Source organism: Salmo trutta, chromosome 21, assembly GCF_901001165.1.
Source record: "Salmo trutta chromosome 21, fSalTru1.1, whole genome shotgun sequence".
NCBI classification, from domain to species: Eukaryota; Metazoa; Chordata; class Actinopteri; order Salmoniformes; family Salmonidae; genus Salmo; species Salmo trutta.
Genome location: NC_042977.1, coordinates 27,126 through 51,281, shown reverse-complemented (window position 1 = coordinate 51,281; position 24,156 = coordinate 27,126). Strand labels below are relative to the sequence as shown.

General features: G+C 43.2%; 1 protein-coding gene across 2 annotated transcripts in view; it reads left to right on the top strand.

The window, feature by feature from the left end:
• LOC115156494 (kelch-like protein 18) overlaps window positions 1-24,156 on the top strand; it is a 44,884-nt gene that overhangs the window by 5,724 nt on the left and 15,004 nt on the right. The window contains exons 2-3 of one of the 2 annotated variants that reach the window (XM_029703916.1): window positions 2,004-2,134; window positions 20,717-20,857. In XM_029703916.1, the coding sequence (XP_029559776.1) occupies window positions 2,004-2,134; window positions 20,717-20,857 (272 nt within the window). The remainder of the gene's footprint in view (window positions 1-2,003; window positions 2,135-20,716; window positions 20,858-24,156) is intronic. The other variant, XM_029703917.1, reaches the window with a different exon arrangement.

Genomic DNA, 24,156 nt, shown 5'->3' with positions numbered 1-24,156 from the left:
GTCAAGGTACTGACACAGAGCCCCTCCACTGGTTTATTGGGCTCAGTGCTAGTGAATGACGCTCAACCTGTCTTCATCATAAGGGAGGTTTCTGAGTCAAAGGTGAACAAGGTGATTAGCTCACTAAAGAACTCTAAATCCAAAGATGTGTTTGGGCTGGACTCTACCTTTCTTAAAAACTACAAAGTCACTCATTGGCCCCATTACTAAGGTCACCAACACATCTATTGGTCTGGGGGTGTTTCCAAGGGTATGGAAGTCAGCCATAATAACGGCCATCTTTAAATCGGGCGACCCTGCTGACGTGAGTAACTACAGTATACTACCTGTATACTACCTGTAGTGTCGAAGGTTGTTGAAAAGTGTGTAGCAGAACTGATTTCCCACCTCAACAACAGCCCCTTCACATTACACTCCATGCAGTTTGGCTTCAGAGCGAAACACTCCACAGAAACGGCCAACTGCTTTCTTCTGGAAAATGTGAAGTCCAAGATGGACAAAGGGGGCGTTGTTGGGGCTGTGTTTCTGGACCTAAGGAAGGCTTTCGATACTGTTAACCATGAGATTCTCATCACAAAATTGTCCAAGTTCAACTTTTCCCCCGATGCCTTGAGATGGATGAAATCATACCTTGAAGGCATAACTCAGTGTGTCAGAGTGAGCAATGAGCTGTCGCCCACTCTTAGCTATGATGTGGGCATGCCCCAAGGGTCAATACTGGGGCCCCTCTTGTTCAGCCTGTACATTAATGATCTGCCTTCCGTCTGCACTGGGTCTGAAGTTCAAATGTATGCAGATGATACAGTGATATATGTGCATGCAAAGAGCAAACAACAAGCTGCACAAGAACTCACTACTGTAATGGTCCAGGTTACAAAGTGGCTCAGTGACTCGTGTTTGCCTCTCAATGTGAAAAAAAATGTTGGCGTGTTCTTCACAAAGAGGGCAACAGATGCTACTGAGCCAGATGTCTATGTGTCAGGGGAGAAGCTCCAGGTGGTATCTGATTTTAAGTACCTTGGAATCATACTTGATTCCAACCTCTCTTTTAAAAAGCATGTGAAAAAGGTAATTCAAATAACCAAATTCAACCTAGCTAATTTCCGATTTATACGAAATTGTTTGACCACAGAGGTAGCAAGACTGTACTTCAAATCGATGATACTCCACCACTTAACATACTGCTTGACTAGTTGGACCCAAGCTTACTATACAACATTAAAACCTATTCAGTCTGTCTACAAACAGGTTCTCAAAGTGCTCGATAGGAAGCCCAATAGCCATCATCACTGTTACATCCTCAGAAAGCATGAGCTCCTGAGTTGGGAAAATCTGGTGCAATACACCGACGCATGTCTTGTATTCAAGATCCTAAATGGCCTAGCTCCCCCTCCACTCAGTACTTTTGTTAAACAGAAAATCCAAACATATGGTAGCAGATCCACAAGGTCTGCCATGAGAGGTGACTGTATAGTTCCCTTAAGGAAAAGCACCTTAAGTAAATCCGCTTTCTCTGTGAGAGCGTCCCATGTCTGGAATACACTGCCATCAGACACACATAACTGCACCACATATCACACTTTCACAAAATGCATGAAGACATGGCTAAAGGTCAATCAGATTTGTGAACATAATCCCTAGCTGTGTATTGCCGCTTTCCATGTTGTCTGTAGCTTGTGAGGTGTGGAAACACTTTGTTTTTATGGATTTTGTCTTGTTGCTTTTTGTTCTATGTTGCTCTGTCTGTATGCTACATCTTGCTTGTCCTATGTTGCTCTGTCTTTATGCTATGTCTTGCTTGTCCTATGTTACTCTGCGTGTGCTCACTGTTCTATGATTGTCTATATTGTAATTGTTTTTAATAACCTGCCCAGGGACTGCGGTTGAAAATTAGCCGGCTGGCTAAAACCGGCACTTTTACTGAAACGTTGATTAATGTGCACTGTCCCTGTAAAAATAAAATAAACTCAAACTCAAATCACTTGCTTGTATCGCCCTTACAGGTTGGAGACCACAAGTTCAGCGCCCACAGGATTGTTCTGGCTGCCTCCATCCCTTACTTCCATGCCATGTTTACGAATGACATGGTAGAGTGCAAGCAAGATGAGATTGTAATGCAAGGGATGGACCCTAGGTAAGGCCCCTATAGCCTACTTACTCAGCAGCGCTGAGAGTGGAGGCTGTTATAGCAGCAAAGGGGAAGCATCTCCATATTAATGCCCATTTGGAATGAGATGTTCAAAGCGCAGGTGTATTGGCTGGACCAGAAACAACCTGTCACCCTAGCCAATATTAATCATTGTAATAACACATTTAAAATCAGTTACAACGTTATCGCCTTCCTTTTGAAAATAAATCGCTTAAGTCGTGCACACAGGATGTTTCAAGTCATTTAAGTGCGTTATTCTGACAATTCACAAATTCTCTGCTGAACTGTCAAGCTGATAACCTAACAATGCAAACCATGTTCCAAAATGTTCAACAAAGTAGGCTAAATGCTTTTTCTGTAAAATGGACCTGTTTTTAAAGATGCACTATGCAGAAATCGCTCCACCATTTCCTGGTTGCAAAAATTCTAAAAGTTCACCTAATTTCAGTCTGTGACAAAACAAGCTAGTATAATGTAGAGAATCAATGCACAATCTAAACCGCTGTGAAATATTGCATTTTCAGCTGTTTGAAGCTGGTGTACAAAACCGAAAGTAAAAGACGCAAAAACTAGAAGGAAGAACTGGAAGCATAGAAATAGCACACATAGAACATAACTACCACTTTTTAAACTTGCTTTCAATGAGAATGTCAGATCTGTAACTATACATTTCTATGTGAATTTGGTCGGGTCACCCAAAAAGTTACATATTAAAGTTTTAAGTTGATTCCTTCCTCGAAGCACCCCAATGAATATGCATGCGTACCTGTATGAAACAAGAAATCAAACAAAATCTAATTTTATTTGTCTCCTGTGCCGAGTACAACAGGTGTAGACCGTAGTGTGAAATGCTTACTTACAAGCCCTTAACCAACAATGCAGTTCAAGAAATAGAGTTAAGAAAATATTTACTAAATATAATAAAGTAAAAAAAATCAGATCTATCAAAAAGTAACATGATATTTACATAACAATAACGATGCTATATACAGTGGGTACCGGTACCGAGTCAATGTGCCGGGGTACAGGTTAATCGAGGTAATTTGTAAAGTGACTGCATACAGTGAGGGAAAAAAGTATTTGATCCCATGCTGATTTTGTACATTTGCCCACTGACAAAGAAATGATCAGTCTATAATTGTAATGGTAGGTTTATTTGAACAGTGAGAGACAGAATAACAACAGCAAAAAATCCAGAAAAACACATGTCAAAAATGTTATAAATTGATTTGCATTTTAATGAGGGAAATAAGTATTTGACCCCTCTGCAAAACATGACTTAGTACTTGGTGGCAAAACCCTTGTTGGCAATCAGAGGTCAGACGTTTCTTGTAGTTGGCCACCAGGTTTGCACACATCTCAGGAGGGATTTTGTCCCACTCCTCTTTGCAGATCTTCTCCAAGTCATTAAGGTTTCGAGGCTGACGTTTGGCAACTCGAACCTTCAGCTCCCTCCACAGATTTTCTATGGGATTAAGGTCTGGAGACTGGCTAGGCCACTCTCCACAACACTTGATGGTGGGGATGGTATTCTTGGGGTCATAGGCAGCATTCCTCCTCCTCCTCCAAACATGGCGAGTTGAGTTGATGCCAAAGAGCCCCATTTTGGTCTCATCTGACCAAATCAAATCAAATGTATTTATATAGCCCTTCGTATATCAGCTGAAATCTCAAAGTGCTGTACAGAAACCCAGCCTAAAACCCCAAACAGCAAGCAATGCATGTGAAAGAAGCACGGTGGCTAGGAAAAACTCCCTAGGAAAAACTCCCTAGAAAGGCCAAAAACCTAGGAAGAAACCTAGAGAGGAACCAGGCTATGAGGGGTGGCCAGTCCTCTTCTGGCTGTGCCGGGTGGATATTATAACAGAACATGGTCAAGATGTTAAAATGTTCATAAATGACCAGCATGGTCAAATAATAATAATCATAGTAGTTGTCGAGGGTGCAACAAGCACGTCCGGTGAACAGGTCAGGGTTCCGTAGCCGCAGGCAGAACAGTTGAAACTGGAGCAGCAGCATGGCCAGGTGGACTGGGGACAGCAAGGAGTCATCATGCCAGGTAGTCCCGAGGCATGGTCCTAGGGCTCAGGTCCTCCGAGAGAAAGAAAGAAAGAGAGAATTAGAGAGAGCATATTTAAATTCACACAGGACACCGGATAAGACAAGAGAATACTCCAGATGTAACAGACTGACCCTAGCCCCCCGACACATAAACTACTGCAGCATAAATACTGGAGGCTGAGACAGGAGGGATCAGAAGACACTGTGGCCCCATCCGATGATACCCCCGGACAGGGCCAAACAGGCAGGATATAACCCCACCCACTTTGCCAAAGCACAGCCCCCACACCACTAGAGGGATGTCTACAACCACCAACTAACCGTCCGAAGACAAGGCCGAGTATAGCCCACAAAATCTCCGCCATGGCACAACCCAAGGGGGGGCGCCAACCCAGACAGGAAGACCACGTCAGTGACTCAACCCACTCAAGTAGCGCACCCCTTCTAGGGACGGCATGGAAAAACCAGTAAGTCAGTGACTCAGCCCCTGTAATAGGGTTAGAGGCAGAGAATCCCAGTGGAAAGAGGGGAACCGGCAAGGCAGAGACAGCAAGGGCGGTTCGTTGCTCCAGCCTTTCCGTTCACCTTCACACTCCTGGGCCAGACTATACTTAATCATAGGACCTACTGAAGAGATAAGTCTTCAGTAAAGACTTAAAGGTTGAGACTGAGTCTGCGTCTCTCACATGGGTAGGCAGACCATTCCATAAAAATGGAGCTCTATAGGAGAAAGCCCTACCTCCAGCCGTTTGCTTAGAAATTCTAGGGACAATTAGGAGGCCTGCGTCTTGTGACCGTAGCGTACGTGTAGGTATGTACGGCAGGACCAAATCGGAAAGATAGGTAGGAGCAAGACCATGTAATGCTTTGTAGGTTAGCAGTAAAACCTTGAAATCAGCCCTTGCCTTAACAGGAAGCCAGTGTAGGGAAGCTAGCACTGGAGTAATATGATCAAATTTTTTGGTTCTAGTCAGGATTCTAGCAGCCGTATTTAGCACTAACTGAAGTTTGTTTAGTGCTTTATCCGGGTAGCCGGAAAGTAGAGCATTGCAGTAGTCGAGCCTAGAAGTAACAAAAGCATGGATTAATTTTTCTGCGTCATTTTTGGACAGAACATTTCTGATTTTTGCAATGTTACGTAGATGGAAAAAAGCTGTCCTTGAAGCAGTCTTGATATGTTCTTCAAAAGAGAGATCAGGGTCCAGAGTAACGCCGAGGTCCTTCACAGTTTTATTTGAGACGACTGTACAACCATCCAGATTAATTGTCAGATTCAACAGAAGATCTCTTTGTTTCTTGGGACCTTGGACAAGCATCTCTGTTTTGTCCGAGTTTAAAAGTAGAACATTTGCAGCCATCCACTTCCTTATGTCTGAAACACAGGCTTCTAGCGAGGGCAATTTTGGGGCTTCACCATGTTTCATTGAAATGTACAGCTGTGTGTCGTCCGCATAGCAGTGAAATTTAACATTATGTTTTCGAATGACATCCCCAAGAGGTAAAATATATAGTGAAAACAATAGTGGTCCTAGAACGGAACCTTGAGGAACACCGAAATTTACAATTGATTTGTCAGAGGACAAACCATTCACAGAGACAAACTGATATCTTTCCGACAGATAAGATCTAAACCAGGCCAGAACTTGTCCATGTAGACCAATTTGGGTTTCCAATCTCTCCAAAAGAATGTGGTGATCGATGGTATCAAAAGCGGCACTAAGATCTAGGAGCACGAGGACAGATGCAGAGCCTCGGTCTGACATCATTAAAAGGTAATTTACCACCTTCACAAGTGCAGTCTCAGTGCTATGATGGGTTCTAAAACCAGACTGAAGCGTTTCGTATACATTGTTTGTCTTCAGGAAGGCAGTGAGTTGCTGTGCAACAGCTTTTTCAAAATTTTTTGAGAGGAATGGAAGATTCGATATAGGCCGATTAGTTTTTTTTATAATTTCTGGGTCAAGATTCGGCTTTTTCAAGAGAGGCTTTATTACTGCCACTTTTAGTGAGCTTGGTACACATCCGGTGGATAGAGAGCCGTTTATTATGTTCAACATAGGAGGGCCAAGCACAGGAAGCCGCTCTTTCAGTAGTTTAGTTGGAATAGGGTCCAGTATGCAGCTTGAGGGTTTGGAGGCCATGATTATTTTCATCATTGTGTCAAGAGATATAGTACTAAAACACGTTAGTATCTCTCTTGATCCTTGGTCCTGGCAGAGTTGTGCAGACTCAGGACAATGGAGCTTTGGAGGAATACCCACAACACTTTCACCCAGTTGTCCTCTGAATCATTCAGATGGTCATTGGAAAACTTCAGACGGGCATGTATATGTGCTTTCTTGAGCAGGGGGACCTTGCGGGCGCTGCAGGATTTCAGTCCTTAACGGCGTAGTGTGTTACCAATTGTTTTCTTGGTGACTATGGTCCCAGCTGCCTTGAGATCATTAACAAGATCCTCCCGTGCAGTTCTGGACTGATTCCTCACCGTTCTCATGATTTACATTTACATTTACATTTAAGTCATTTAGCAGACGCTCTTATCCAGAGTGACTTACAAATTGGTGCATTCACCTTTATGATATCCAGTGGAACAACCACTTTACAATAGTGCATCTAAATCTTTTAAGGGGGGGTTAGAAGGATTACTTTATCCTATCCCAGGTATTCCTTAAAGAGGTGGGGTTTCAGGTGTCTCCGGAAGGTGGTGATTGACTCCGCTGTCCTGGCGTCGTGAGGGAGCTTGTTCCACCATTGGGGTGCCAGAGCAGCGAACAGTTTGGACTGGGCTGAGCGGGAATCGTGCTTCCTCAGAGGTAGGGGGGCCAGCAGGCCAGAGGTGGATGAACGCAGTGCCCTTGTTTGGGTGTAGGGCCTGATCAGAGCCTGAAGGTATGGAGGTGCCGTTCCCTTCACAGCTCCATAGGCAAGCACCATGGTTTTGTAGCGGATGCGAGCTTCAACTGGAAGCCAGTGGAGAGAGCGGAGGAGCGGGGTGACGTGAGAGAACTTGGGAAGGTTGAACACCAGACGGGCTGCGGCGTTCTGGATGAGTTGTAGTTTAATGGCACATGCAGGGAGCCCATCCAACAGCGAGTTGCAGTAATCCAGACGGGAGATGACAAGTGCCTGGATTAGGACCTGCGTCGCTTCCTGTGTGAGGCAGGGTCGTACTCTGCGAATGTTGTAGAGCATGAACCTACAGGATCGGGTCACCGCCTTGATGTTAGTGGAGAACGACAGGGTGTTGTCCAGGATCACGCCAAGGTTCTTAGCACTCTGGGAGGAGGACACAAGGGAGTTGTCAACCGTGATGGCGAGATCATGGAACGGGCAGTCCTTCCCCGGGAGGAAGAGCAGCTCCGTCTTGCCAAGGTTCAGCTTGAGGTGGTGATCCGTCATCCACACTGATATGTCTGCCAGACATGCAGAGATGCGATTCGCCGCCTGGTTATCAGAAGGGGGAAAGGAGAAGATTAATTGTGTGTGTCGTCTGCATAGCAATGATAGGAGAGACCATGTGAGGATATGACAGAGCCAAGTGACTTGGTGTATAGCGAGAATAGGAGAGGGCCTAGAACAGAGCCCTGGGGGACACCAGTGGTGAGAGCGCGTGGTGCGGAGACAGATACTCGCCACGCCACCTGGTAGGAGCGACCTGTCAGGTAGGACGCAATCCAAGCGTGGGCCGCGCCGGAGATGCCCAACTCGGAGAGGGTGGAGAGGAGGATCTGATGGTTCACAGTATCAAAGGCAGCAGATAGGTCTAGAAGGATGAGAGCAGAGGAGAGAGAGTTAGCTTTAGCAGTGCGGAGAGCCTCCGTGACACAGCGAAGAGCAGTCTCAGTTGAATGCCCAGTCTTGAAACCTGACTGATTAGGATCAAGAAGGTAATTCTGAGAGAGATAGCAGGAGAGCTGGCCAAGGACGGCACGTTCAAGAGTTTTGGAGAGAAAAGAAAGAAGGGATACTGGTCTTTAGTTGTTGACATGGGAGGGATCGAGTGTAGGTTTTTTCAGAAGGGGTGCAACTCTCGCTCTCTTGAAGACGGAAGGGACATAGCCAGCGGTCAAGGATGAGTTGATGAGCGAGGTGAGGTAGGGGAGAAGGTCTCCGGAAATGGTCTGGAGAAGAGAGGAGGGGATAGGGTCAAGTGGGCAGGTTGTTGGGCGGCCGGCCGTCACAAGACGCGAGATTTCATCTGGAGAGAGAGGGGAGAAAGAGGTCAAAGCACAGGGTAGGGCAGTGTGAGCAGGACCAGCGGTGTCGTTTGACTTAGCAAACGAGAATCGGATATCGTCAACCGTTTCAAAATGGTTGACGAAGTCATCCGCAGAGAGGGAGGGGGGGGAGGAGGATTCAGGAGGGAGGAGAAGGTAGCAAAGAGCTTCCTAGGGTTAGAGGCAGATGCTTGGAATTTAGAGTGGTAGAAAGTGGCTTTAGCAGCAGAGACAGAAGAGGAGAATGTAGAGAGGAGGGAGTGAAAGGATGCCAGGTCCGCAGGGAGGCGAGTTTTCCTCCATTTCCGCTCGGCTGCCCGGAGCCCTGTTCTGTGAGCTCGCAGTGAGTCGTCGAGCCACGGAGCAGGAGGGGAGGACCGAGCCGGCCTGGAGGATAGGGGACAGAGAAAATCAACGGATGCAGAAAGGGAGGAGAGGAGGGTTGAGGAGGCAGAATCAGGAGATAGGTTGGAGAAGGTTTGAGCAGAGGGAAGAGATGATAGGATGGAAGAGGAGAGAGTAGCGGGAGAGAGAGAGTGAAGGTTGGGACGGCGCAATACCATCCGAGTAGGGGCAGAGTGATAAGTGTTGGATGAGAGCGAGAGGGAAAAGGATACAAGGTAGTGGTCGGAGATTTGGAGGGGAGTTGCAATGAGATTAGTGGAAGAACAGCATCTAGTAAAGATGAGGTCAAGCGTATTGCCTGCCTTGTGAGTAGGGGGGAAGGTGAGAGGGTGAGGTCAAAAGAGGAGAGGAGTGGAAAGGAGGAGGCAGAGAGGAATGAGTCAAAGGTAGACGTGGGGAGGTTAAAGTCACCCAGAACTGTGAGAGGTGAGCCATCCTCAGGAAAGGAACTTATCAAGGCGTCAAGCTCATTGATGAACTCTCCAAGGGAACCTGGAGGGCGATAAATGATAAGGATGTTAAGCTTGAAAGGGCTGGTAACTGTGACGGCATGGAATTCAAATGAGGAGATAGACAGATGGGTCAGGGGAAAAAGAGAGAATGTCCACTTGGGAGAGATGAGGATTCCAGTGCCACCACCCCGCTGGCTCGATGCTCTAGGGGTATGTGAGAATACGTGGGCAGACGAGGAGAGAGCAGTAGGAGTAGCAGTGTTATCTGTGGTAATCCATGTTTCCGTCAGCGCCAGGAAGTCTAGGGACTGGAGGGTAGCATAGGCTGAGATGAACTCAGCCTTGTTGGCCGCAGACCGGCAGTTCCAGAGGCTGCCGGAGACCTGGAACTCCACGTGGGTTGTGCGCGCTGGGACCACCAGGTTAGAGGGACAGCGGCCACGCGGTGTGAAGCGTTTGTATGGCCTGTGCAGAGGGGAGAGAACAGGGATAGACAGACACATAGTTGACAAGCTAGAGAAGTGTTGTTTCTTGTATTATTGTCTCTTGTGTCTTTAGAGAACTGTTTCACTTTGATATCCTTTTTCTTCTGTCCTGATTTCTCTTTTCTTCTGTTAACTACTAGATATTCTTTGTTATTCTTCGTTAGCTAGCTAGCTTCTTCCAAAAGAGTCCTTAGCAACTGCTTAGCAACTGGTAAACAATTCAGCTAGCTAAGATAACTACAATTTTATGAAAAATAGTAACTTTTTTCAAAAGCCTATCTTCTTTGTTTGTTGCTTGTTTTTTCTCCTATTCAGTCTTGCAGTTTTCTTTTGATTTTTTCCGATGTACTTCACTCTAAAAACCATGTAAATTTCAATATTTGTAGGAGCTAATTTTTCATTTTTCATGATCATTGCAACTCCACGAGGTGAGATCTTGCATGGAGCCCCAGGCCGAGGGAGATTAACAGTTCTTTTGTGTTTCTTCCATTTGCAAATAATCGCACCGACTGTTGTCACCTTCTCACCAAGCTGCTTGGCGATGGTCTTGTAGCCCATTCCAGCCTTGTGTAGGTCTACAGTGTTGTCCCTGACATCCTTGGAGAGCTCTTTGGTCTTGGCCATGGTGGAGAGTTTGGAATCTGATTGATTGCTTCTGTGGACAGGTGTCTTTTTTACAGGTAACAAGCTGAGATTAGGAGCACTCCCTTTAAGAGTGTGCTCCTAATCTCAGCTCGTTACCTGTATAAAAGACACCTGGGAGCCAGAAATCTTTCTGATTGAGAGGGGGTGAAATACTTATTTCCCTCATTAAAATGCAAATCAATTTATAACATTTTTGACATTTTGGGATTTTTTTGTTGTTATTCTGTCTCTCACTGATCAAAAAAACCTACCATTAAAATTATAGACTGATCATTTCTTTGTCAGTGGGCAAATGTACAAAATCAGCAGGGAATCAAATACTTTTTTCCCTCACTGTAGATAATATTCAGCGAGTAGCAGCAGTGTAAAAACAAAGGGGGCCTGGGGTTCAATGTAAATAGTCCGTGTGGCCATTTGATTAGTTTAGTTGTTCAGCACTCTTATGGATTGGGGGTAGAAGCTGTTAAGGAGCTTTTTGGTCCTAGACTTGGTGCTCTGGTATTGCTTGCCATGCGGTAGCAGAGAGAACAGTCTATGACTTGGGTGACTGGAGTCTTTGACAATTTTTAGGTCTTGGATGTCAGGAAGCTTGGCCCAAGTGATGTACTGGGCCGTTTGCACTACCCTTTGTATTGCCTTCCGGTCAGATGCCGAGCAGTTGCCATACCAGGCGGGAATGTAACCAGTCAGGATGCTCTCGATGGTGCAGCTGTAGAACTTCGGGGGACCCATGCCAAATCTTTTCAGTCTCCTGAGGGGGAATAGGCTTTGTAGTGCCCTCTTCACGACTGTCTTGGTGTGTTTGGACCATGGTTGTTGGCGATGTGGACATCAAGGAGCTTAACTCTCGACCCGCTCCAGCCCTGTTGTTAATGGGGGCCTGTTCGGTCCTCCTTTTCCTATAGTCCGTGATAATTTCCTTTTGTCTTGCTCACATTGAGAGGTTGTTGTCCTGGCACCACACTGCCAGGTCTCTGACCTCCTCCCCATAGGCTATCTCATCATTGTCGGTGATCAGGCCTACTACTGTTGTGTCGTCAGCAAACTTAACAGTGTTGGAGTGTGCTTGGCTAAGCAGTCGTAGGTGAACAGGGAGTACAGGAGGGGACTAAGCACGCACCCCTGAGGGGCCCCAGTGTTGAAGTTCAGCGTGGCAGATGTGTTGTTGCCTACCCTTACCACCTGTGGGTGGCCCGTCAAAGTCCAGGATCCAGTTGCAGAAGGTGTTTAGTCCCAGGGTCCTTAGCTTAGTGATGAGCTTTGTGGTGCACTATGTTGTTGAACTCTGAGCTGTAGTCAATGAATAGCATTCTCACATAGGTGTTTCTTTTGTCCAGGTTGGAAAGGGCAGTGTGGAGTGCGACTGCGTCATCTGTGGATCTGTTGAGGCGGTATGCGAATTGGAGTGGGTCTAGGGTTTCTGGCATGATGGTGTTGTGAGCCATGACTAGCCTTTCAAAGCACTTCATGGCTCCCGACGTGAGTGCTACGGGGCGATAATCATTTAGGCAGGTTACCTTCGCTATCTTGGACACAGGGACTATGGTGCTCTGCTTGAAACATGTAGGTATTACAGACTCGGCCAGGGAGAGGTTGAAAATGTCAGTGAAGACACTTGCCAGTTGGTCCGCGCATGCTTTGAGTACACGTCCTGGTTATCCGTCTGGCCCTGCAGCTTTGTGAGTGTTGACCTGTTTAAAGGTCTTGCTCACATTGGCTATGGAGAGCGAGATCACCCAGTCATCCGGATTAGCTTGTGCTCTCATGCATGCTTCAGTGTTGCTTGCCTCAAAGCGAGCAATAAAGGGAATTAGCTCGTCCAGTAGGCTCGCGTCACTGGGCAGCTCGTGGCTGGGTTTCCCTTTGTAGTCGTAATAGTTTTCAAGCCCAGCCACATCCGACGAGCGTCAGAGCCGGTGTAGTAGGATTCAATATTACTCCTGTATTGACGCTTTGCCTGTTTGATGGTTCGTCTGAGGGCATAGCGGGATTTCTTAAAGGTGTTCGGATTAGCGTCCCGCTCCTTGAAAGCCGAAACTCTAGCCTTTAGCTCGGTGCGGATCTTGTCTGTAATCCATGGCTTCTGGTTGGGGTATGTACGTACAGTCACTGTGGGGACGACGACATCGTCGTCGATGCATTTATTGATGAAGCTGGTGACTGAGGGGGTATACTCCTCAATGCTATTGGATGAATCCCGGAACGTATTCCAGTCTGTGCTAGCAAAACAGTCCTGTAGCTTAGCATTTGCGTCATCTGACCACTTCTGTATTTAGTGAGTCACTGGTACTTCCTGCTTTAGTTTTTGCTTGTAAGCAGGAATCAGGAGGATATAATTATGGTCAGATTTGCCAAATGGAGGGCGAGGGAGAGCTTTGTATGTGTCTCTGTGTGGAGTAAAGTTGGTCTAGATTTTCTCTCTCTTGTTGCTCATATGACATGCTGTTAGAAATGAGTTCAAACGGATTTGGTTGCCTGCATTAAAGTCCCCGGCCACTAGGAGTGCCGCTTCTGTATCCACATGTTCTTGTTTGCTTATGGCCTTATACAGCTCGTTGAGTGCAGTCTTGAATCCTACTACACCGGCTCTGACGCTCGTCGTATGTGGCTGGGCTTGAAAACTATTGCGCACTGTGGTGGTAAATAGACAGCTACGAATAATATCGATGTGAGCTCTCTTGCGTTCAGTCTGCATGGTCAATGCAGCACATGCGACAATGTAGATGACAACGTTGTTGCTTCCACTTTGCTTCTTAATGTAAGTCCACAAGTGTTCTATAATTACACTTAGTTTGTTTATGTCTGCAAACAGTTAGTTTGTCTTTTCTTAGCAAGTTTTAGCTAAATCGTGATAGCCGCTAGCTAATAAATGTACTGAGTCAGAGAAAATGTAGCTAGATGTACAGCCTGATACCAGTGATGGTGTAGGCCTAAATCAGCATGTTGTTTGTGCAACAGTATCTTCTAAATCAAAAGGAATAGGTTAAGCATGAATATGTTGGCTACATGAAAAAACATTGAATGTAGCCAAACATTGTAGGGTCCCCTAGGAAACAATGAACAACACTCTGGTACCTACCATGTCACAATAACTCATCCTTGGCATTTTAATTAGTTGTCATGTCAACTATTTGATTTATTAATCAAATGGCCTCCGGACTATTACTTTACATACCCCCCCATATTGTTTTGTACACTGCTGCGACTTGTCGTTATTATCTATGCATAGTCACTTCACCCCTACCTACATGTACAAATTACTTCAACTAACCTGTACCCCCGCACACTGACTCGGTACCAGTACCACCTGTATATAGCCTTGTTATTGTGTTACTTTTTACAATTTATTTTATTTTTTACTTTATTTTTTGGGGTTAATATTTTCTTAACTCTTCTTTAGGGTTGCACATTTTGGGGAATATTCAGAGGTGGAAACTTTCCGTGTGAATATATGGGAATTAACGGAAATATATATAAATTAATATTAATACCATTTAAGTGTCGATGTTTTTTGCATTGGATAGATTTACAATATCATATGGAGACAGAAACATAAACCTTTTACCTTATAAGTAGATATAATTGCAAATGATTAAATCCTTCCAATAGAAATAAAAAAACGATTTTGTTAAGAATTTAACTTGAATTACGAGTTGACTCTTCACATGAGATGATTTCACTGAACAACAAAAGAAAGGAAATATTGAATGATCCCCATTGATCCATCGCATCTCCCAAAAACGTTTTCAACATACATCTGTAAAATAATAGTCTAGAAACTATAGCTTTGGTTGTCTTCAGGCTTCCTTGTCTTCTCCCTGGACCTCCTCAATGTTCACTTCTTGAACATCAGACTGAGGCCTCATCTTCACTGTCACTTTCCAACCTTGTTGAGGATGGCTCGTTTTCAGGCTCAAAAAGGCTCAAATTTGCCCAGATGGCCACCAATCTTTCAACCTTTGTATTGGTCAGCCTGTTGCGTGCTTTGGTGTGTCATGCCCAAACAGTTGCACTCTGAGGCGGCTCATGTTGGTGTGATTTGGAGGATGGAGGCAACAGGGGAAAGAACCTCAGATCCACAAAGTCCCTTCCACCAGGTGGCTGATGAGATGTGTTGGCATGACTGCAATATTGCATCTCCATCCCAAAGCCCTTGCTTGGAAGTGTACATCGCCAGACTGCCAAGAACCTTGCCCTCATCCAGAGCAAGGTGGTGAGACACGGTATTGATGACACCATAGGCCTTGTTGATCTCTGCACCAGACAGGATGCTCTTGCCAGCATACTTGGGGTCCAACATGTACGCTGTGGCGTGTATGGGCTTCAGGCAGAAGTCTAAACACTTTTTGATGCATTTCAGAACTGCTGTTTCCTCTGCTTGGAGCAACAGTTAAGTGTGCAGGGCAATATGGATTTCTTCTCTTATGTCTGCAAGCAGAGTCTGAACTTCATACAGGATGGCATTGTCTCCCTCAATCCGTGCAATGGCTACTGCTATAGATTTCAGGAGTTTTAAGCTGCTTACCACTCTCTTCGAAAATACATCATCCAGGAGGATCCTCTTGATGGGGCTGTCCATATCGGCAGACTGTGATATGGCCATTTCTTGGAGAGACTCCTTCCCCTCCAGGAGATTGTCAAACATGATGACAACACCACTCCAACGGGTGACCTGTTGCACCATCTACAACCACTGTGATCATTATTTGACCCTGCTGGTGATCTATGAACATTTGAACATCTTGTCCATGTTCTGTTATGATCTCCACCCGGCATAGCCAGAAGAGGACTGGCCACCCCTCATAGCCTGGTTCCTCTCTAGGTTTCTTTCTAGGTTCCGGCCTTTCTAGGGAGTTTTTCCTACCCACTGTGCTTCTACACCTGCATTGCTTGCTGTTTGGGGTTTTAGGCTGGGTTTCTGTGCAGCATTTTGTGACATCAGCTGATGTAAGAAGGGCTTTATGAATACATTTGATTGTTGAACTCCGCATCCAGCAAATTAGTAAATAAAGTGTGTCTGGTTGGAGGGGTGTATGCTGGGTGAAGAACATTCAGAAATCTCTTCCTTTACACATTGTCTGTGAGCATCAGAGGTGAACCAGTTGCTTACACAGCTCGAGCAAGACATTCATCAGCATTTCTCTGACTACGTTCCTCCATTGAGTCAAAAAAACATCTGATTCCAGGAGGACCATGAGCTGTTGCTATCGATAAAGGTGTCTGATTTATCATTTTCACCTCAAATAGAGGTGAAGGGACTTTTGTCAGAGGTTACTTGTTGTGAGCGCTGAGGAAACTGTATGCACTTGGCCAGATGATTCTGCGTCTTTGTTGCATTCTTCACATATGATTTGGCACAGTATTTGCAAATGTACACAGCTTTTCCTTCTACGTTAGCTGCAGTGAAATGTCTCCACACATCAGATTGTGCCCGTGGCATTTTCCTGTAAAGATTAGAAGAAAAAAATTGCAATTCCATGTACAGATAAGCAGTTAGATTAAACAACTCCTTTGTAAGATACATTTTAAAAAATGAAACATGTATGGAAACAGGTGAATTAACACTCCTCAGTTAGCAGGCTCAAGCAAGCTAAAACCCACATGGTAGCAAAAACTAACTTGCAGAAATTGTTTATCAAGTTAGAAATGATTTAAACACACTTCTATAGGCTACTATTTACTAGTTAACAAAAAATCATGTATGTCATATCAAATATATTCACCCCACCCTGTATTGTAACCGAAACTTACCAGAAAGCATGTAGTCCTTGGCTCAGACAGTGTATTAGTGTGGGCTCAATAGCATCTCATTAGTGTGCAAGATCTTGAGAATCAGCTGTACATGTGATGGAAGAATGCACTGTGCAGGCAGAGTGTTGCAATTCCATTGAATTGGGGATAGTTTAACCAAAATATGCCACAAGACATAGAATTGCCTAATGTGTATCGACCAAAGGGGTTCACTGTTATAAGCTAACTTTTTTGATGAATTTAAGCAAAATTCCCCAAATTCCCGGGCTTAACTTCCCATGGAAATTTGAAGTAAATTTCAGGAAATTTACCGGGAGGTTTCTGACCCTTTGCACCCCTACTCTTCTTGAACTGCGCTGTTGGTTAAGGGCTTGTAAGTAAGCATTTCATGGTAAGGTCTACACTTGTTTTATTCTGTACATGTGACAAAGATTGATTTGAAACAACACTGTATTCAAAGTGCCCACTATTATTTATATTCTAACTATAGAATTAGAATAACATTCAATTTCCATGATTCCAACTGTTCACCCAAGTGTTTTGATATAAATCGCAAGTCAAATTGCAAGTTCAACATTTGGTTAAAAATAAGGCCTTTTTTTGCCCATATTGTGCAGCCCTACGTAGCAGTGTGGAAATGCTGAAATGAGTGCAGAAATGCAGGTAATTATTTTTGTTTGAAGTTGAATTGAACAGTATAAAACAATCAGAATGGAGAAAGACTCGTTGAAATCACTTAGAATGTATGTGTTGCCTCGCTAGGGTCACACACTACTCATAAATCTAATTTGTGTACTTTTAATCAAAAACATAAAATATTGTCAAATACCGCCATACTGTAACAAATTTGGAAAATACCGTGATATATTTTGGTCATATCGCCCAGCCCTATGATTCATTTAATTGTTTCATGCAAGTACACAATTGTAATCATTGGGCTAGCTTCCAGATAGCTTGCAGGTGCGTCGAAGAGGGAATGAACTTCAAAAAAGACAATTTTATAGAAAAGGTATTTACTTTATTTACAGCAGTACAGCTGTAAATTAGGGGAGGGTTTGGCCGGTGGGGCTTTACTTGGCTCATCGCTCTCTAAAGAGCGAGGCTAGCCTCTGTCACGAGTTTTAGTGTTTCCTCTGACACATTGGTGCTGCTGGCTTCCTGGTTAAGCTGGCAGGTGTTAAGGAGCACGGTTTGACAGGTCATGTTTCAGAGGACTCATGACTCCACCTTCACCTCTCAGGAGCCTGTTGGGGAGTTGCAGCGATGAGAGAAAAAAGGGGGTAAAATACTACAACAACAACAAAAACATGCCGATTTACTCTGTTCCATCTGACTGCTCAATCCACTGTCTAATAAACCCAGCTAGACAAATTATAAACTTCATCTCCACTATAAAAAGCATCTAGACATTATCTCACATTTCTTTTAAACTAACATTTCATTTTCAATAGCGGAGATTTGTATAAACCCTGCTGTCTGTCTCTCCGACATTTGCAACATTGTTTCAATAATTTAATTCCATTCCATAGTAATGAATGTGTCCTGGGAGTCGGGATGAGACGGACAGGTAGGCAGCTTTTCTCAACCAATCAAAATCATGAATTTTTATTGTTATACAGTTGAAGTCGGAAGTTTACATACACTTAGGTTGGAGTCATTAAAACTCGATTTTCAACCACTCCACGTCGGTTAGGACATCTACTTTGCATGACACAAGTAAATGTATGAAAAAAAAAATGTATGAAATGTATGCATTCACTACTGTAAGTCGCTCTGGATAAGAGCGTCTGTTAAAAAAAAGACAAAAAATGACTTTGGTGCGAAAAGTGCAACTCAATCCCAGAACAACAGCAAAGGACATTGTGAAGATGCTGGAGGAAACGGGTACAAAAGTATGTGTATCCACAGTAAAACGATTTCTATATCGACATAACCTGAAAGGTCGCTCAGCAAGGAAGAAGCCACTGCTCCAAAACCTTCATTAAAAAGCCAGACTACAGTTTGCAACTGCAGAAGATCGTACTTTTTGGAGAAATGTCCTCTGGTCTGATGAAACAAAAATAGAACTGTTTGGCCGTAATGACCATTGTTTGGAGGAAAAACGGGGAGGCTTGCAAGCCGAAGAACACCATCCCAACCGTGAAGCACGGGGGTAGCAGCATCATGTTGTGGGGGTGCTTTGCTGCAGGAGGGACTGGGGCACTTCACAAAATAGATGGCATCATGAGGTAGTAATATTATGTGGATATATTGAAGCAACATCTCAAGACCATCAGTCAGGACAATGACCCCAAGCATACTTCCAAAGTTGTGGCAAAATAGCTTAAGGACAACAAGGTATTGGAGTGGCCATCACAAAGCCCTGACCTCAATCCCATAGAAAATGTGTGGGCAGAACTGAAAAAGCATGTGCGAGCAAGGAGGCCTACAAAGCTGACTCAGTTACACCAGCTCTGTCAGGAGGAATGGGCCAAAACTCACCCAACTTATTGTGGGAAGCTTATGGAAGGCTACCCGAAACGTTTGACCCAAGTTAAACAATTTAAAGGCAATGCTACCAAATACTAATTGAGTGTATGTGAACTTCTGACCCACTGGGAATGTGATGAATTAAATAAAAGCTGAAATAAATCATTCTCTACTATTATTCTGACATTTCCCACGGGGGGCCAGCACAAGAAAAAAATGTATGAAATGTATGCATTCACTACTGTAAGTCGCTCTGGATGAGAGCGTCTGCTAAATGACGTAAATGTAAATGTAAATTTCACATTCTTAAAATAAAGTGGTGATCCTAACTGACCTAAGACAGGGAATTTGTACTCGGATTAAATGTCAGGAATTGTGAAAAACTGAGTTTAAATGTATTTGGCTAAGGTGTATGTAAACTTCCAACTTAAACTGTATATACAAAACTATCAATAGAAAACAGGTAAAACAAAACGAAGTGCAGCTAGTTTGCAGTCTTTCCAACTTCAGTTTGAAGTTGTGTTAGTAGTTTTGTTGGCTAGCTCTCGAACAACAGTCCTGACGAGAGAGCACATTTTCTATACCAGGTGAAATCGCGTCTCATTAGCTCATTGTTATGTATGTATCCAAATGTCATTAGAAAACAAATGCTTTTCTTTAGTTTTGTGGTTATGGACTGTGGGATACTGGATGAGGCTAACGTTGACTTATTGGAACTTTTTTACATCAAAACAATAGCGTGTTGGTAGTTTAAATCTTATTCACGTTGCTGACACAATTTGGCAACCATCTTATAAAATAACATCTGTCAAAGTTTGTCAGACATTTTTGTCCCTTTAACATTTGTTTGTTTTTAAGAATTGGGTTTGTTGTTATTCTGGTTGCACTGTTTGACGTGATTGTCAGTTAGCTGTAGTTGGCTAGCTAGCAAGCAAGGGATAAGAATGTTGCCAGCCAGTATGGCAATGGAACATTTAGAACAAACGACTTGGTTGCCTCCATAGATACAAAACAAAAAGACTGAACAACTGGGTTGCATCTTTGACAACCAAACCAATAGAACGAACGACCAGCCGACTTTGGAAGCAACCCCTGATTTGTGTCGGGACTGTTTCTTGTGGAAGGAAGAAATTGTATTAATAACCTGTTGTATAAAAGTGATAATGCCCTCAAAGCCGGTGTTTGGAGGATATATTGGCACGGTTTGACGGCCCTCGACATCGTTCGGCCCAAACAACACCCATGCCAATATATCCTCCAAACACCGGCTTCTGGCATTATCACTTCATTATTTTATGGCTGCTTGTGACACCTACATAAGTGTCAACCCACATTTATTCAAATTCGTTTTTTCCCTGCCAAGAAATGTCCTTTTGTTTTGAAAGTTTGTTTCTTAAATCCCTTTTTGTTGTTGTAATAAATTCATGTCTTTTTCATCCATATTTGAAATAACTTGTTGAAAATACACTGACACTGTCATAAAGCACTATGACATCCTGTCACTTTACTTGGACTAAGAAAATACACTTTATGACACTGTCAAGAAGTATTATGACCATGTAAGCCAGATAGGCCTATCACATACAACCCTTATATCAGTCAAAAAGAGGGTGTCTTGTCCTACTCCTGAAATATGCTGCTGCTGCTGCTGCGTTTAGCCCAGTTATCAGCAACAGAACATTGGGGTAGGGGCATGTCTGACGTCAATGTGTGTGCAATTATAATGATGTATGAAGATTATATATAATATAAACATACTGTTGACACGCAAGCTATGGTGTAATGGAATGTGTTGCCTTGTGTGGTAGGTTTTGACATTCTAATGTAGGTATCATAACCAGCCATAAATCAACGCAATATATGTCACAAGTATAAATATGTCAAGACAATGTTATGACCATATTATAACAGCTAATGATAAGTTATGTCAGCTGTTATGACATGGTTATGCCAGTGTTATGACTTTGGGTGTCAAGCAAAGTGTTGCCAAAGTAACTAATCGGGGGGGGGGGGGTTGTTTCTGTACTGGGCCACAGTGCTGCTCCCTTACATCAGGTGTCCTTTCTTTTTCCCCCTTGGCAGTGCACTTGAAGCTTTGATCAATTTTGCGTATAATGGCCATGTGGCCATCGACCAGCAGAACGTCCAGTCCCTGCTGATTGGTGCCAGCTTTTTGCAGCTGCAGAATGTCAAGGATGCCTGCTGCTCCTTCCTTCAGGAAAGGTGTGTTATCACACACGCATTATACACGCACACACACATTTAATTGGTCCTTGAGAAATGTAAATGCATGTGCCATGTGTTGGCTGATTTATATTGATTGATCAAGAGAGAACCTTGTTTAACTTTTTCCTCCCTCACGTCACGTTTGGGCTGCTCAAACCACTGAAGCATTTAAAACAGGCCTTAAGACTCACCTCTACCAGCTGGCCTGCCCTTCCTCTTATATTTGATTGTTGCGTTTTTTTATATATATATTTAACACTAAACATTCTAAGCTGTGGGGGGATTTCCTCCCTCCTACAATTTTTGCGCCAGTTTTTGGGTTCAAAAGAAGTGCTTCGTCCTCTTACATCCGGCTGGCCACTTCATATTCTGCTGTGTTTTGTCTTTTTGTTTACTGCACCCAATGTTCCCGGACTAAATCATTTGGCTATATTTAGCCTACAGATATAGATTTGATATACATCTATACATCTTGATGAGGAATGCTTTTCCAAATGTCTTGAAGGAGTTCCCACATATGTGACCGAATGACCACCTTGATTCAGTCTTATGTAGCAAAATTTGAAGTTGTGTTTTTTACATTGGATAAAAGCAGAGACACAGAGCTACACAATTGTATATCATACACTGCATTTGAGGAACAATGGGAAAGTAATTCTGCTTTGAAAGTTGATCAACTTGTAACCTCACTTTTGAGAAAATTGTCTTTTTGAATGTTTTGGTACCAACTGGAGAGCTCTTCTTTGTCTGCACCCCTTCAGCATCGTTCACACTCTCTTAAGCTTTAGCCCGACCATCTCTTTTTAAGGGTTGATCTGAGCGTTCTGTACTAACAGCAGTCAAGCACCAAAGCTAACTGGCTAAGTTGATAGCTACTTCCAGACACAATTGAGAGAACAGCTCACTGAACATTACTTGCCCTAGCAGAGCTGGTTAGGCTGTTATGTTATCCAGAGCGTTGGTGACAGTTTGTCTGTTCATAAATTCAGAGAGTTTCGCTCTCGGAGCGGTCAGAGCGCACAATGGATGCTCTGGCCAATGAGTAGGGTTGACCTGAGCGTTCTGACCTCAAAACGGCAGTCACGCACCCAAGCTAAGTGGCTAACATTGGCTAGCTTGCTAGCTACTTCCAGACACATAATGAGAGAACACCCGACTCTGACCATTTGACTCTCCCTAGCAGAGCTGGTTAGGCTGTTCTCATGCTATCCAGAGCGTTGATGACTGTAACTGTGCTGCTGGCAACAGTTTAATTACGATTTTTTATTTCCCAACGTTTACTGACACTGGCCATATTCACCGTGTGTTGAGCGTTTAACTAAATCAGTTATTCTGCGCTTTGGCACACTAAGACGAGAGTGCTCTGAAATCGGAGTAGATGGCCAGACTGAATTTACGAACGCACCCGAAATGGTTACTTGCGTAGTGGAGTCTTGTGTTAAGACATGTAGGTAAGTAGCTAGCTAACAATGAACCATAACCCCATGACGTTACTACGCTGCATGAATCTGCAGGTAGCTAACCAACCAGGTATATCTAATAATTTTATATCAATGACATGGGCACATGTAGTTGTTTAGAATATAATATATACAGTTGAATTCTGAAGTTTACATGCACTTAGGCTGGAGTCATTAAAACTCGTTTTTCAACCACTCCATACATTTCTTGTTAACAAACTATTGTTTTGGCAAGCCGGTTAGGACATCTACTTTGTGCATGACATAAGTCATTTTTCCAACAACTGTTTACAGACAGATTATTTCACTTATAATTCACTGTATCACAATTCTAGTGGGTCAGAAGTTTACATATACACTAAGTTGATTGTGCCTTTAAACAGCTTGGAAAATTCCAGAAAATGATGTCATGACTTTAGAAGCTTCTGACAGGCTAATTGACATCATTTGAGTCAATTGGAGGTGTACCTGTGGATGTATTTCAAGGCCTACCTTTCAACTCGCTGCCTCTTTGTTTGACATCATGGGAAAATCTAAAGAAATCAGCCAAGACCTCAGAAAAAAAATCTATTGAATATACGGAATAAACGGAATATATAGATATATTGAAGCAACATCTCAAGACATAAGTCAGGAAGTTAAAGCTTGGTTGCAAATGTGTCTTCCAAATGGACAATGACCCCAAGCATACTTCCAAAGTTGTGGCAAAATGGCTTAAGGACAGCAAAGTCAAGGTATTGGAGTGGCCATCACAAAGCCCTGACCTCAATCCCATAGAAAATGTGTGGGCAGAACTGAAAAAGTGTGTGCGAGCAAGGAGGCCTACAAACCTGACTCAGTTACACCAGCTCTGTCAGGAGGAATGGGCCAAAATTGCCCCAATTTATTGTGGGAAGCTTGTGGAATGCTACCCAAAACGTTTGACCCAGGTTAAACAATTTAAAGGCAATGCTACCAAATACACTTAATTAGTATGTAAACTGCTGACCCACTGGCAATGTGAGGAAAGAAATAAAAGCTTAAATAAATTATTCTCTCTACCATTATTCTGACATTTCACATTCTTAAAATAAAGTGGTGATCCTAACTGATTTAAGACAGGGAATTAGGACTAGGATTAAATGTCAGGAATTGTGAAAAACTGAGTTTAAATGTATTTGGATAAGGTGTATGTAAACTTCCGACTTGAACTGTATATGCTACCGTTCCAAATTTTGTGGTCACTTAGGAAATGTTTTGACCATTAAAATAACATCAAATTGATCAAATTTTCTTAATTACCTGCGCCGAGGACAACAGGACAACCTTACAGTGAAATGCTTACTTACAAGTAGAGGTTGACCGATTATGATTTTTCAACACCGATGACGATTATTGGAGGACCAAAAAAGTCATTACCGATTTAATCGGACGATTTCTATTTATTGTATTTATTTGTAATAATGACAATTACAACAATACTGAATGAACACTTATTTTAACTTAATATAATACATCAATAAAATCAATTTAGCCTCAAATAAATAATGAAACATGTTCAATTTGGTTTAAATAATGAAAAAACAAAGTGTTGGAGAAGAAAGTAAAAGTGCAATATGTGCCATGTAAAAAAGCTAACTTTGAAGTTCCTTGCTCAGAACATGAACATATGAAAGCTGGTGGTTCCTTTTAACATGAGTCTTCAATATTCCCAGGTACGATGTTTTAGGTTGTAGTTATTATAGGAATATATATATATATATATATATATATATATATATATATATATATATATATATATTGGATGTTCTTATAGGCACTTATTATTGTCAGTGTAACAGTATAGCTTCCGTCCCT